The 15064-nt window shown below is 35.9% G+C and overlaps 2 protein-coding genes across 4 annotated transcripts; one reads left to right on the forward strand and one right to left on the reverse strand.

The window, feature by feature from the left end:
* Window positions 1–633: 633 nt before the first annotated feature.
* LOC132108211 (excitatory amino acid transporter 2-like) lies at window positions 634–10060 on the forward strand. Of its 3 annotated transcripts, XM_059514854.1 has the most exons (12): window positions 634–988; window positions 2382–2521; window positions 2680–2832; window positions 3376–3626; window positions 3764–3887; window positions 3977–4103; window positions 4773–5006; window positions 5184–5378; window positions 6508–6642; window positions 6891–7110; window positions 7844–7897; window positions 8058–10060. In XM_059514854.1, exons 2-11 carry the CDS (start codon window positions 2392–2394, stop codon window positions 7859–7861), a joined length of 1587 nt encoding a protein of 528 aa, XP_059370837.1. In that variant the 5' UTR covers window positions 634–988; window positions 2382–2391; the 3' UTR covers window positions 7862–7897; window positions 8058–10060. The 3 variants fall into 3 exon arrangements, with proteins under 3 accessions (XP_059370837.1, XP_059370845.1, XP_059370828.1); XM_059514862.1 differs by having other exon boundaries at window positions 7844–10060; XM_059514845.1 differs by lacking the exon at window positions 7844–7897.
* A 147-nt stretch (window positions 10061–10207) lies between these two features.
* Window positions 10208–14820, reverse strand: LOC132098902 (CD44 antigen-like). Its single transcript, XM_059505179.1, has 8 exons — window positions 14628–14820; window positions 13039–13204; window positions 12759–12898; window positions 12592–12666; window positions 11663–12105; window positions 11185–11248; window positions 11014–11092; window positions 10208–10920 (listed from the first exon to the last, which is right to left on the reverse strand). Exons 1-8 carry the CDS (start codon window positions 14695–14697, stop codon window positions 10725–10727), a joined length of 1233 nt encoding a protein of 410 aa, XP_059361162.1. The 5' UTR covers window positions 14698–14820; the 3' UTR covers window positions 10208–10724.
* Between the last annotated feature and the right edge of the window lie 244 nt (window positions 14821–15064).

Here is a 15064-nt window from a genome sequence, read left to right on the forward strand (position 1 = left end):
ATTTTCTGGGTGAAATTGCAATGTTTGTTTGTTTTTTTGGGTTTTTTTTTTACAGTGTACACCAAATATTTATTTAAAGAATATTTATAAGCATGCAGAAGTTTGGGTTTTTATGTCATTAAAAGAGGCTCTCAGAGAAGGCCACTGTTCTCATGCACTACTAATTGTTTGATCTGTTAGCGTCTGTGCTTAGAGTTGATGAGAAGCCCCGGCCTATTATCATGCTAGGCCAGAATCTACATGCAACTGAACGGTCATCACAGGTCAAGATTGTTTCCTTTAACAATACAACGTGTAGGCCATGGCGTCTCCATGGAAAGAACCAAGTAGCCTGGATAAATTTATAATGTGCATTTGCACTGGTCATATACAGTATGCAATAATCTCATATTCAGTACAACTAATTATGTTGGTCTATTATTAGAGTTATTAGGGACTCGTTCACAACATTTTTAACCCGTTTTGCATGAAAGTCTGCCATGTATAACTCTTTGATTCCATTCATTCATTTCAGAGCTCATTAGAGAAGATCAGAACTGGGGAGTGAGATGGAGGGGGTGAAAGAATGAGAGTGAGAGGACGAGGAGTCTCAAGCATATTAGCTGCTACTTACACATAATCTGGATGCTAGACTCCTCCTCTGTGTTGCCCCGCGGAGCCCTTAGCAGCACCTCTTTCGCCCATTTCTCTAGTACTAATGGTGGGATAAGATCAATTCAAAGACAGAGGATTGTGCATGGAATCTCCTATCCGTCAATTTGATTAATCTTGCAAGGAAGTGTTGCAGATTGCATCAGAGCAATAACTTATTATATAGCTTTCCACCTAGTGCTTGGAGTTTTGACTGACATTTCTAATGACCTGGAAAGGATTTCCTGATGGATAAACTGTAGATTGACAGCGTTTCATTCAGAATCATTTCTATAGCCCATGGCTTTCTAGAAAACTGTTGTGAAGCTCTTCCTTTTCAGTGACTGCACCACAACAGGTAAGCCGGATGATAGAAAGCCTAGTTCATTTAGCAATTTCTTAATAGCTTTAACCTGATGAACATTCAGACTTCATGTCAGTGAGATGGAGCTAATGTAATCACTAATGAGACTGGATTCAGCTGTTTTTACATAAAAGGACAAATGTACAATCCTAGCTATAAAATGTGTGTGCTATTATCAGAATGAATATTCACATATCAAATCTTTTGGACTTGTTCTGCATTATTTAAATCAGTCAAATGCTATTATTTACCATTTGAAACCAAAACACTCATGTGCACCTTGACTTTTCCTACATACTCTCAACCGTTGTGCAACAAAATTACTGCTGCGCTCAGTGGCTAAAATTAACCAGTTACCAGGCTTTTATCTCATTAGGGCTGGAGCTGTTTGCATCCTTGGCATCATTCAGCTTTTTTAATCTTGTTCAGATGAGCCTGAGTCCAGCTACTCTGATAGGTCACATTGTACTCAAGCACTAAAGGATCTATTATCTCTTATTTTGAGTATTTTCTTGGTAGTTGTTTTTGTTGCATGTGTTAGTAATATATTTCATCTGCATTTCCTTAAGTTTTCCATGGAGGTTATGATTGTTGAATAGTGCTGGTCCAAAAAAACAAAAACAAAAAAAGCCGCCTTATATCAATGAGATTGGTATATGTAGGCCTCTAAGATGTCTCCTGCAAGAAAGACATACAACTTAATTGAAACTTATCTGGACATAATAAAACATACTGTTGCATGGATATGCCCAATTACTGCAAGACTTCAGGTTATGTAACCAAACAAGGTTATCTCTGTTGATCGGGTTGACTTTTAAGAACCTTTTAATCCAGACCACAGTAAAGCTAAACTCTCGTGCCATGTGACAAGACATGGCAGTTTGTATTAGTTATACAGCTGGTAGATTAAAGTAAAGAAACAATGACAGGCATATTAAAGTTATGGTATTTCTTTTAAACATTGTGGTTACTGTTTTATATCAGCTATACATGGACAGGTACTCAAAAGCTCAAACACACGTCTTTTTGCATGTTTAGTTTGGTTTGAAATGTATATTTGCATTCCACTCTATGGTTCACATACCTTGATTGCATCTGTACAATATGTGCAGATAAAAATGTTAGATGTAAACTCAAGAATTGCACAGCATTGTCATTCAGTGTCATTGCAACTGCAGCATGTCATACACAAACATATCTTGGTCACACATACTGAACCCAACAACAATTTATATTTCTAGCATAAATGAATGGATTTTGTGTAAAGTGGTAATTTTCAGAAGGACATGAACTAACAAACGTAGCTAGTGCTGTTTGCTAGGGTTTCTTGATTAGATAATTTATATTGACATACTTTACTGTATGCTCCACTTCTTTTCTCCACCAGTGCCAACAAAATGCAGAAGCAAGTGGAAATCAGAATGCATGAGAATCATCTGGACCCTCCTCCACTGCCTGAAGAGTCCATGTGTGGAGGCTTCTGTGACAAAATCACGAAGAATCTGATACTCGTGCTCACAGTTCTTGGCAAGTTACTTTAGCATTTTTGCACTTTAGTATGTACTGTAGGTGAATGTAGCGCCTAGGTGTCAATTTGCTAATGAAAGAACACTTGTTACTGCTCACGGTAAAATATCATTTTTTGAATGTTCACTCTTCATTGTGATTCTCTGTCTCTATTTTAGGTGTGATCATTGGTTCAGTAGCTGGTATTCTACTGCGGTATGCATCCCCACTCCCCGCTGATGTCATTATGGTCATTGCCTTCCCGGGTGACATTCTCATGAGGATGTTAAAAATGGTGATTTTGCCTCTGATCATCTCAAGTTTGATCACAGGTACTTATATATGCTTTGCTAAACACCTGCTATCAACACAAAACAATACCCACTTTTTTCTTATTCTATGTGTATGATGTTAAACCATCAACAATACAAGAGAAAAAAAAATAGAAAAGAACAAAAACAGCTGTAGAAATAATGCCTGCAATGAAATCAGAGTTCAAGTTATAACCAGTGTTATAGCTTTTATATCTTAACCAAGGAATAACTAAAGAAATAGTAAATTTTTTAATGATTAAGCCATTGTTTGTCCTTTTGACCTTTCTTTGCAATCCAGTGTAAGGGGGGAAAAGGCACGCCTTTCACATTTTAGGGTGGATCAGTTTCAGCAGCTCAGGAACAGAACAAGTTTAAACATGTTATCGAAAAAGAGGTGCAATTAGAAAATGAAAAAAAAAAAAACGTTTCATATTGTGTGTAATTTTTAGTGTACAATGCTTTAGTGGTTTAAAAAAGAAAGAGTTATTGTGCCTTGTGAAGTAGTATTTATGTAGTAATATTTAATGTAGTTTAAATGCCATACTGCTTTTTATTTTTTAGGATTAGCAGGGTTGGATGCCAAGTCGAGTGGTCGTCTAGGCACAAGGGCCATGGTGTATTACATGTCTACCACCATCATTGCAGCTGTGCTGGGGGTCATCTTGGTGCTCCTCATCCACCCCGGTAACCCCAAACTGAAGGCAAACCTCGGTGAGGGAAAAAAGAACGACGAAGTGTCCAGTTTAGATGCCTTCTTTGATCTCATCAGAAATCTGTTTCCAGAAAATCTTGTTCAGGCTTGTTTTCAGCAGGTGTGTGGGTGTCGAATGTGCTTTTGAGTTCATATAATTTCATCCATTTAATCTCAGCCCTTTCTGTTGATCTTTCGTCTGTTAATTTTGATTAGTCTTTCATTAATATTTCATTAACAGTTCTTCTCTTTATGTAGATCCAGACTGTTAGTAACAAGGTAGAAGTAAGTCCTCCTCCACATCTAAATCGGTTTGGACGAAATGCAACAAAATATGTGATTAAGAAGTCTCTTCAATTCAAGAGTGGCATGAATGTTTTAGGTAATAAATGGCTTTGATCACACTTTAGATGCATGAATTTGTCATTTATGTACTTCAAGTTAACATGGTGGCAATTTGTGTCTCTATAGGTCTCATTGGGTTCTTTGTGGCATTCGGGATTTGCATGGGAAAGATGGGTGAAAAGGCCAAGCTGATGCTTGAGTTCTTCAACGTTCTCAACGAGATCGTTATGAGGCTTGTCGGCATGATCATGTGGTCAGCTTTTATGATTGTTAATGACGTAGATGAGTAAAGTTTACATGATTTCCATTCCCAACATTATAATCTGTTCGTTATACAGATATGAAGTGTTTACACCACCATTCAAAGTTTTGGGGTCGATAAGAAAGTATTTTTCAAAATACATTTCGTATGTTCACCAAGGTTGCATTTAGTTGGTCAAAAATACAGTAAAAATGTGAATATTCTAAAATGTTACTACAATTTTAGTTTTATATTTGAATGTATATTGTATACCTATACCCGTTATCCTTTAGCCAGTTGGTGCTAAAAAATAAAATAAAATAAAAAAACAAACAAACAAAAAATAAACCCCTTCTGATTATTATGTTATAAAATTGTGCTGCATCGTGATACATAAAAAGTTCAAAATAACTAGAAATATAAATTGAATTTTTGTAACTTTATTAATGTTTATTAATGTCACGTTTGTTTAGCTCTGCTGTTTAATTTAATGTGTCCTTGCTGAGTACAAATATTATAATTAACTAAATACAAAAAGTTTTATTTTAATTCTTACAGAACCCATACTTTCGAAAAGTAGTGTAATGATAGTGACTTTAACAGTTTAACTGTCTTTAACTGTGTTGAAGTGTCTGATTAACCTGTTAGTTGACTTCACTGCACATCTCTGTCCTGTAACAGGTATTCCCCCTTCGGCATTGCGTGTTTGATCTGTGGCAAGATCATTTCAATTAACGATTTGGAAATGGTGGCCAGGCAGCTGGGAATGTACATGGTCACTGTCATCATTGGGCTTATTATTCATGGAGGCATATTCCTTCCCTTAATATATTTTGTTATTGTTCGGAAAAACCCATTCACATTCTTCATGGGAGTTTTCCAGGCATGGGTCACCGCCTTAGGAACAGCTTCAAGGTTAATAACAACATTTTCTATAACTGTGCCTTGTTTTTTGTAAACTTTTGAGAATTTGGACACATATTGAGTTAAATAAATCAAAGGCAATTATTAATTAATTTGGCATGTTTGGATGTTGAGTTATAAATAATGAAAATAATCTGTTCTGAAATCTTGATATGCATTTTTTTGCAGTGCTGGGACATTACCTGTTACTTTCCGCTGTCTGGAGGAAAATCTGGGAATTGACAAGAGAGTGACTCGTTTTGTATTACCTGTTGGAGCCACAATCAACATGGATGGTACAGCACTTTATGAGGCTGTAGCGGCCATCTTTATCGCCCAGATGAATGGAATAGAACTTGATCCTGGTCAGATTGTGACAGTCAGGTAAGACCAAATGTCTGGAAGCAAAAATAAATATACTGTATAAAAAATGCTATTCTAATGGCATGTACCTTCTGAGCCACTGCAGATGGCTTCCTGGTTGTTATATAAAATTACACTTCAGTAATTATTTGTCCTCATATCATTCCAAACTAATTTAGTGTTATTTTCTTTTCCATTAAACACAATCAGAAGAATCTTTACTGAGTTTTTGCCATACAATGAGTTCATAGTAATCATGTCTTCAAAAAAGCACCAGAAAAGTAGTCCAATATGAATTGTGTTCTGTATTCCTCAAAATATTCCTGGGTACATCTGGATCATTGAGTCAGAAAAGAATAGTACAATTTGATTTGTGAATTCTATTTACTGGTTCATTGAAAAGAATCAGCTCAAAATAGTGTTATTTTTTTAATGAATTTGACTGTTCTACTTTTCAAGTTCAACTATTTGGATAGGGTGACCATACGAGCCATTTTCCCAGGACGCCTCCTTGCCAGGATTTCTATATTGCCTAAAATATCCAGGTTTTGGCTGTTTGCACTTTGCAGATTGATCATTGTATGACATTCATGAGAGCTACAGAGAGCAGAGCACATGGCTCCTTGTGCATTTGCATCACTCTCTTGGTACTTTGGTGTCATACAGTGATCGGTGCATAGCGACGCTTCAAGTTGAACGAACGAACAAACACACCTAACATGTACATGTATTTGTATTGTTTTGATCGTTCTCTGTAGAGGACCTTCTCATATGCCACGATTGGTCAATTATGTACAATACCTGCATGTTATTGGTCAAACTACTTTGGATGTTTTAGGCAATATAGAAATCCTGGCAAGGACGCGTCTCGGGAAAATGGCTTGTATGGTCACCCTACTATAGGAAATATATTATTTCTAGCTTCATATGTTCAGTGTGAGAACTGTATGAACAATAGCTGCATGGAGATTCTTTGTAAGCTGTCATTCTCAGTTCTACAGAAAACAAAGTATACTTGTTTGAAACAAACTATTGATAAAATCACATGATACCATTTTCCAAGTGAGAATGAGAGTCATGTGATGTATTAAAGTTTGCAGTTATCAAACGAACAATCTTATCAAATGAAATATTTCTGTTTTGTTTGTAGCCTGACGGCGACTCTCGCTAGCGTAGGAGCAGCCAGTATCCCCAGTGCTGGCCTGGTGACGATGCTTCTGATCTTGACTGCTGTGGGTTTACCGACTCAAGACATCAGTTTACTGGTAGCAGTCGACTGGCTGCTGTAAGTTAAACCAAGCTCTCTCTCTCTCTCTCTCTGCTCTTTCAGTGAAAAAAAGGACACAATCTACATTATATGATCTATATATGATATACAAATGATCTCCAGATTAAGATTTTTTGTTAAAGCCAATCTCAAGGCATGTTTAGGCATTTGCTTTGCATGTTAGTACAAGCCCTAATGGCATTTGGAGTCGTTTAGTACTGAGAGATGTGGCTCCTTTTTTTGTTTCCTTCTGCGTTATCAAACAGTGATCGTTTCCGAACATCAGTCAATGTCGTTGGTGACTCGTACGGGGCGGGAATCGTGTACCACCTCTCCAAGGATGAGCTTGACCTGTTCGATGCACAGCAGATAAGACCAGATGACTTTGAGATGACCAAGACACAATCCTTTTTTGAGAATAACACTAACCATGGTGTATATTCATCTCACAACTCCTATCAGCCGGTCCAAATAGATGACTGCAAGGTACATTTTACTCTCACTGACATAGAAACCTGTATGTAGCTGCTTTTATTTCTTTCCCCAATATTGTATGTACCACTTGTGTTTTTTTGTGTGTTTTTTTACACTTTTGTATTTTTTGGTCATTCCTGATGTGAATGCATAATACATTAAACAGAATGAAGAAATAAATAAATATGGTTTATTTATTTTTTCTGGTGCTTGGTGAAATAGCAGTTTTTGTACAAACTTTGTTTATCCATATCAGTCTGCATATCATCAGTTTGGCAACTATACACATGTGAACAGTAAATCGTTCAAATGTTTGTATAGTACTAATGCCAAGATGCCTTTGGCTGTTCTCAACCCAAAAAAAAAAAAAAAAAAATTGCGAAACCAAGCAGTGTGTTAATGCACATCTCATTTTTACCATCTACATTTTGAGACAACAAAGGCTGCTATTTCATTTCTTTCAAGCTCAGAGTTTTTAAGCTTGACACAAAAGTGATTGTTTTCCATCAGTAAGAAAACTGCAGTTGTTTTCTTTCTTTTTTGGTGAATTTTATGCCTCTTTCTGACCCTGTGTTTCACAAATGCATAGGTCTGTGTGTTAGCACGCGTGGCACTATTTCACAAACCCTTTAGAAGATTAGCTTTGGGCAGAGATTCACTGTAATTAGTAAAAATAAATAAATAAATACAAAGTTTATATTTATAAAATATAATAATTCAAATGATTTTCTCTATCTGTATTCAGTCTTTCAGCATTCTGTAAGGAATCCTGCTGCAACTAAATATTATCTGTCTTGTGGTGGGTACATTTCTGTGAATTTGGATATAAATTGTGCTGTTAAAATATTAAACTACTTGGATTCTCTGCTCCAAACCATAAACAGTTTAGCAAGCACCGGTTAATGCATTTTGACTGTGCCTTGGTCCAACAGTTAGTTGTTCCTGATAATTGCTTTCAGGTAACCTTGGCCTCAAATGGCTCCCCTGCGGACTTCTCACTTGTTGAGGAGGAACCATGGATACGCGAGTAACACAGATCCAGCTCCGCCTTATCCTGAGTCCCGCAAGCTTATCCTTTCTGGTGAAAACCAAATGCTAATTTTGTACATATAAACAGTCCGAAGTTACCACAGAACATTTCATATGCACAAGCATTGACTTTTGTATGACAATCTCAGTACATTTGATACACAAAGGGAAGAGAGCGTAGCTTAAAGTAGCGGGTAGTTCAGTTGGGATAGAGAACAGGCTACATTTTGAGTTGTTATTATTTATACTCAAGGATTACGGTAGTTAGAATTCTAGGCCTTGGGTTTGACGATTGTTCTGAAACCTGCTGCCTTAAGGCTTCTGCATATAAGGATCGCATTGGTTTGTCCAGCCCCAGATTGACCCTAGAGCGCTATAGTGGCAGGAGGAGAGAAGTGCAGCTTGTTTGCTGAAGATACCTTTGACTGGCGCAGCTTAGGTGGATTAACCCTTGGTGGCAGCACTCCAGATCAGCCTCTTATAAGATCTTACCAGTGTACTTAGAGGTTCTGAAATAGTGGTTTGCCTCCAAATGCTGCCACTTATTTTTAGACGCTGCCCGACGTAAATGCCACGTCAGCAATTACAGAGCAATCAGACATGAAGTATGACATTGAGTCAATTGACGTCATCTGCAAGGACTGTTGGGTTTAATATCCTGCATAGTGGACTGAATAGTATTCATTCAGACTTAATAATAAGTCTCCATGCGTGTTTATGTTTGAGGGAAGGGACTTGCATGTGTGTAGGTTTTGTATGTATCTGTGTGCTTTGTTAAGTTGTTGATTTATTTATGTGTTTATTTGCTTTTAAGTTACAATCTTGCCTTGAAGATTTCAACTGCAAACTGCAGACAGAAGACTTTATGACATTAATATTAAATGCAATCCCGTTTTCTTGGATCTTAGAACAGTATCAATGTTTAATTCTCTGAGGAGCCTTCTTGGATACACAGATATTATGTCCAGTTGAATGGATTCTATATTCTCGCTGTTAAGAGAGGCCCTCAAGTTATTTGGTGCTCAGGTTGTTAGCATTTAACAGAAAAGAGATGACCGGACTGAGATCTATCATTACATTTGCACCATTTATTTGGTAGTCTGTTATTACTTTCATAGCAACACGAGCATTCAGCATATTCAGCAGATTCTCTTTTGTACCAGAATCTTCAAATGTTCTCATTAAAGTGCCTCCTTGCACTTTCTGTATACAAATAAATACACATATGTGGTTCTATTTTAGATATATATTTCATGCAAATTCAAAGTGTAGAATTTCTTTTTGCATATTGTTTTATAAAACAATGGCAATCCATGTATTCAATTCCATATTTTACTAGGTAGATTAGAATGTAACAGGTTGTCTTAAGTAGTTAATGCTATAATACAGTACAAGTCACAGGGAACTTGCTGTGAACTGTGGCTTTGAAACATTGATTGATGAGATCAAATGTATGTAATGTAAGCATTTTTTTCACTGTTACAATTCATGATGATATTGTATCTCAAATATTGTGTATTGTTAAACATTCTAAGGAATAATGACACTAGGGGAAAAAGTCAAATTACTAATCATTTTAACCTAGGCTTGTTACAGATTTAACAGCCTTGTAGAGTGCAGACATCTCGAGTATGTATCTTATGGAAATAGATACAGCCTAGATAAAGTATCTATAATGTAAAAGTGTGCACTATTGGAATATATGTTCAGGCAGGGCCTGACAAATATGTAAAAGTACAGTGATTTGTATTAACACGTATTGTATGATCATCCTGCTTTTTTTAATTTTGCAGCCATGTTTGGTTTCAAAGATATTGTATTACTTGTCTACCAAACTTGATTTTGCATCCACTTTTCAAATTTGTCTTTTTCCTCTATTTTTCTATGAAACACCTGTAACAAAATGTAAATAAAGTCAATGCTTCTTGTCTCAGTGGTGTTTCTTTTTCTTTCTTTCAGATATTAAATCAATTTAATGTAGAAAGGTAAATTGTAAATTGTATTTATGATTTCACAACTCACTCATTATTTTTTACATTCAGCTTCTATAACTGAACTAATTAATTAAAGTTCCCATGCCTTGTTCAAATTTCATGTTTTATTGAAAGACTCATCCTACCATAAATGTGCTCGGAGAGCTGACAAAATACATCTTAATGGGTAATTTAACAAATTAAATGATTTACAATTGCTTAATTGCATTACAAACTGCTTGGGTTTCTCTATTTATATATATAAAAAAAGAAAGAAAAAACGAGCCATGTCTAGCATTCAAAAATGCTTCATACCTCACACAGTACATAGTACTTACGAACAGATGAAACCCAGTATAAAAATGTTTTCTCACCATATCATTATTAACCATCATTCGGTAAGAGATAAGCATTTATTTATTACTGAGAAAAAGAAAAAGAAAAATAACTTTATATTAGAAAAGACATGAAATACAAGAAGCATTTTTTTCTTTTTAAATTCTGAAGCAATAAAAACAAACAAATTGCATAAAAAATCTGACTCTGAGCAGAAAAAAAAATAACACTAGTGCAAATAAAAAGTACAAAAGAGTTCAAACCTATTAATACACAGGATTTAAAGCATTACATTAAATACTCTTTCTCACGCTCTTCCAGACAGGGAGCAATGTCCTCGATATGACCATTCTTCAGCTTCGCAACACTCATCAGTGCCACTATCTCCTGTTCTTTCTCTGACAGAGGCAGTTTTTCTGATTTACTGCAGTCTTTGCTGTGCACTTCAGTTGTGATGTTTCTGCTCTGTCTCTGTCCGAACAACCTAGAGTAAGACTTACATTTAGTAAACTGAAGCCATGCAGCTGTGGCAAATGAATGTGATGAATTTACTCAACAACAACAACAAAAAACTTACTTGTCTCTCATAGCAATAGCAACAAGTATGCATACTATGACTCCAACAACAACACAGAATGCAACGATTATCAGCCAGGCTGTAGAAGGGAGAAAATGGTAAATTGACAGATTACATTATATCAGTTGCATTAAAAGTCAAGAAGTGCTGCAGTGCTGTGCAAGAACTTACTAAATAGTCCATCTTTCTTTACTTGGCCACTTTGTGGGACTTCAGAAGACAGATATGTAATAATAGTTGATGACGTATTGTATTATATATTAACATAATTACAAAATGTATATCAACATATTAAGCAAATACGTTATTTACCACACAATATTAATATTAATTATAATGCAGCTTATTTATATTACTATCTTCAACTATCCCATGGAAGCTAAATGTTTTTGGCTTGGAATAAAAAAGGTAATTGGAGATAAAGTTGAAATATAGTAATATTGTGCCATAGAAAGTCAAACTGTAACATATTGAGACTAAGAATATATTCAAGTTAATTGTTCTTTTTTTTTTTTACTCTGAAGTGGAACAGACTTCAATAGAAACCGTGCACATTTCTGCCACACAATTCTCACTGTCACTATGTTGGCCTTTATGATCCCCCGTCAACCCTGCAATATCCATTATATAAGGGTTAGGATTGTTAAGGATATTTACCTTTGTCACTGAGATCTATTTTTCGAACTTTGTTTGGAAGAATTGGAAGCTCCTCAATTTCATTTGCCATGGCTGTACTCTGAGTTGCCTCTGTGGCAATCGTTGTTGTTATTAACTGAATATGCTCAGGATCGTTAATCAATGGGTCATTTTCTGATGCTGATCCACTGCCCTCTGTATCAAAGAACAAAACACGGGAGGTAACAGGGAATGAGCTCTTCACAAAACGGGGCTTGCTTGTAGGGCCCGTGCTGTCTTCCTTGTGTGTTGTTGCAGAGGTTTCCTCCAAGGGAGGCACAGTTGAGGGTTTCATGGGGACCTCCATGTCATTCAGAACAGAAGTTTCTCGTTTTACTCTTCCCATTATCTGCTCCACATCTACTAGAAAGCCTTCAGTCTCGACCTCAGTAAGAATGTCTTCATGCGATTTTTTATCTTCGTAAGAAAACAGATAAAGGATTACTACCAAAAAGCTTACATTTTTTTAATGATACATCAGTGTTTTGCATTTCTGTGCTGATTCCAAAGCAAAATAAAAGAGTGGAATGTCGAGTTAAACCACGCAGATACGTTGGTACGGAGTAAATGGTTAAACAAGAACCAATAACGAACAAGGAATCACTTCCTGAGTATTCAAATGAAATCAGCAATTTTTTGTTCCTTCTTCTTTGTGGTACTGCAGGTGCATAAAACATGCATGAGGTCACAGAGATATGACTAATGCTTTGGATTAGGTGTGGTTGGATAATGAACAATGAATTGTATGTCTGCTGCATGTCTTGCTTCTTCACAATACACACCCTCAACTCAAAAGGTTAAGGCACCGAAAGTCTAAGCCATTTAAGGCAATGAGTCTACAATAAAGCACATGATATCAAAATCTAATTCTAGGGACTGCAGGGAATTATAGAGGGAACTTACTTGCTGTGGCTGTGTTTCCATTGGTTAAGTCTTCAGAGTTCGATTTACCAGTATCTTCACAGTTTAGTGATGCAGCTTTGTAGGAGGGAAATCAGAAGACAATAAGACAAAACCTGCCTTTTTATGGTGTTTCTCAGTAAGATACCACATTTTCTTTATCCCCTCACCTGATGGGTTAAAGCAGTAGACATCAGAAAGATATCCTGCTGTTTCAGGATGGAAGGTAATCTCGGTGGAACTGGAGTCACAGTTTGGACCATTAACGTGTGGGAGGAACATGACGTTTTGCCCATCTATCCAGCCATATCTAAACAAAGGTGTGGGGTTCATTTAAAAAAATTACTGTTAAGTACTGCCATTAAACAATATCAAAAGAAGTGCTTTTATGTCTGAACATGTTATTTAGCTCTAGGCTAAAGGCTATTGTACACAGCCTGCTTTCCTTACCTGCATGTTCTCAAGCCTTTTTTATAAGCATCATTGACCTGTTCCCGTGTTGCGAGTCCGTAATCAAACCTCCGACACAATTCCAGAGCTTGTTGGAAAGTAAGAGAGTAATGGCTGGTTCCCTCAAAAAGGGAAACACCGGCAAAACTGCATCTGCCATTGGAACCTGTTGAAAGGGAATCTAATGTGAATATTCAAAATCTGAAATCTTTATTTATTCATTAATTGTTTTCCATGTGTGATCATACTAATTATTAGTTTGTAAATGAGGGCTAGATGTGTGTGTGATGAATGAGCAGTTTAACATTAGGTATCATTAGATAAATCCCTTAATGACTGATTGCATGTGCAGACGTGAGCACATCTGTAACACATCTAGGCCATCTGTAATCCACTGACATACAATTTTAAAGACATCAATTAGTGGAACGAGTGATAAATAGTGTGCAGCATAATAAGTTAGTTTTATGTGGCTAGAAGAAACCAGGTATGCTATGGATTGAGAAACTATATTGGTCTTGATTTCCACACTGTCTTGAAATCCAAATACATTACTTTAGAGGCTAAATGACTTAGGATTATTAGGTTTTGCTTAAAATTATTAGGTTATGTATGAATTAACATATTAGGTTTTTCAAAATGATGCTTAAAAAGAAAACTAAAATATTTTTTCTTGTTTTAATCAAAAACTCACTTAAATTTGAAAATAATTTCATTGGTACAACCATGATTTTAGAATGTTTAGATATTTGTACTAGATATCAATACATTAATACTGGGTAAGAAAATCATTTTTGCAATGAAGTTAAAATCTGAGGAGGCATATGAGATGAATAAACTCATGTGGAACTGAGAGAATGTTTTATATGTACAATAAACTTAACAAGCTGGGTAGAAAGATCATTACTCGGAAACTTATCTTATCTGTGACCATACTGATATCATTTTAAACCTGTCAGATTTCATTGGTAAAGATATCAAGTTTATGTACAACCTAGGCCTTTATCTTAAGCCATATATTCTGAAATGTATCTGCACTAAAAGTAAACAATAAAAGATGAGATCCAAAATCTCCAAAAATCTTTATTCACATTCATTGGATCCTTAAAATGACTTTTGATAATATTAGCTATTTATCAGCCTGATTGTTTTAAAGATTTTGATAAGAATAATTGTTTTAATGTATTCATTCCATACCTGAAATGCAAATGTAACTCTATAAATTATGTACTCACGTTTAACTGGAAAATGTATTAAAACGAATTAGTAGAAATGTGGGAAATTTTAATTTTCCTTTACGATTCAGTTTTTCCTATGGATGCAGTCTTTAAAGTTTCACAGGTAACAGCAGAAGTCAGCTGAAATTGTTATATCTGCAGATTAATTATGGGCTTTATAACCATATAGCCTTTGTTGTGAAAAGCAAAAAGGGTTACAATCTCACTACTACATTCATATCAGTATCTTAAGTATGACCTGATCTTGCGATTGTAAATCTGTTTTGACCATGACTACAAGGTAAAGACACTCGCCACCAATTTATATCAGCACTTCTGAGATAAATAAGTAACACATTGACCATCACTCACCCTGAAACGGTGCTGCTTGAAGTAGAGCTGGTGATCCAGAAGCAAATACTACAAGTAACAAAGTCCACATGTTGAGTGCTGTGTCATGTGCTAAATAAAGGGAAGTATACTTGTTTGTTGGCCCTGAACCGGTATGCTTCTTACAATGCTTTGATTCTCTTCCAGTCTTTGTAATTTTCTGAGCCCTCTAGAGATGTACCTCGCCTCTTTTATATGTTCAGACACTATGTGACACACTCAATGATGGGTGGTGCTATGAAGAACACACCCTTGTCATTTTCTCTCACACTCACTCTCTATCTGTGTCTGTACAGCCATTAACATGTCAGACACATTTGCATAACAGTTTTGGTTTTAATGTAGAGTTTCAGTGATCAGTTTGTTTATGCATGCTGCAATATTAGGATCTAAATAAAATTGATTCATGTGTTCAACTG

Source organism: Carassius carassius, chromosome 2, assembly GCF_963082965.1.
Source record: "Carassius carassius chromosome 2, fCarCar2.1, whole genome shotgun sequence".
In the NCBI taxonomy this organism is placed as follows: domain Eukaryota; kingdom Metazoa; phylum Chordata; class Actinopteri; order Cypriniformes; family Cyprinidae; genus Carassius; species Carassius carassius.

Bases quoted from the DNA above. Each gene is read 5' to 3' on its own strand.
- LOC132098902 (XM_059505179.1), bottom strand. From the start codon at position 14,697: ATGTGGACTTTGTTACTTGTAGTATTTGCTTCTGGATCACCAGCTCTA. The intron at 13,205-14,627 runs GTGAGTGATGGT...CCCTTTCAACAG, and splicing joins TCAAGCAGCACCGTTTCAGG to GTTCCAATGGCAGATGCAGT. The intron at 11,249-11,662 runs CCTTAACAATCC...ACGTCATCAACT, and splicing joins TCAGTGACAAAGGTAAATAT to ATTATTACATATCTGTCTTC.
- LOC132108211 (XM_059514845.1), top strand. From the start codon at position 2,392: ATGCAGAAGCAAGTGGAAATCAGAATGCATGAGAATCATCTGGACCCT. The intron at 2,522-2,679 runs GCAAGTTACTTT...TCTCTATTTTAG, and splicing joins ACTCGTGCTCACAGTTCTTG to GTGTGATCATTGGTTCAGTA. The intron at 5,007-5,183 runs GTTAATAACAAC...ATTTTTTTGCAG, and splicing joins GCCTTAGGAACAGCTTCAAG to TGCTGGGACATTACCTGTTA.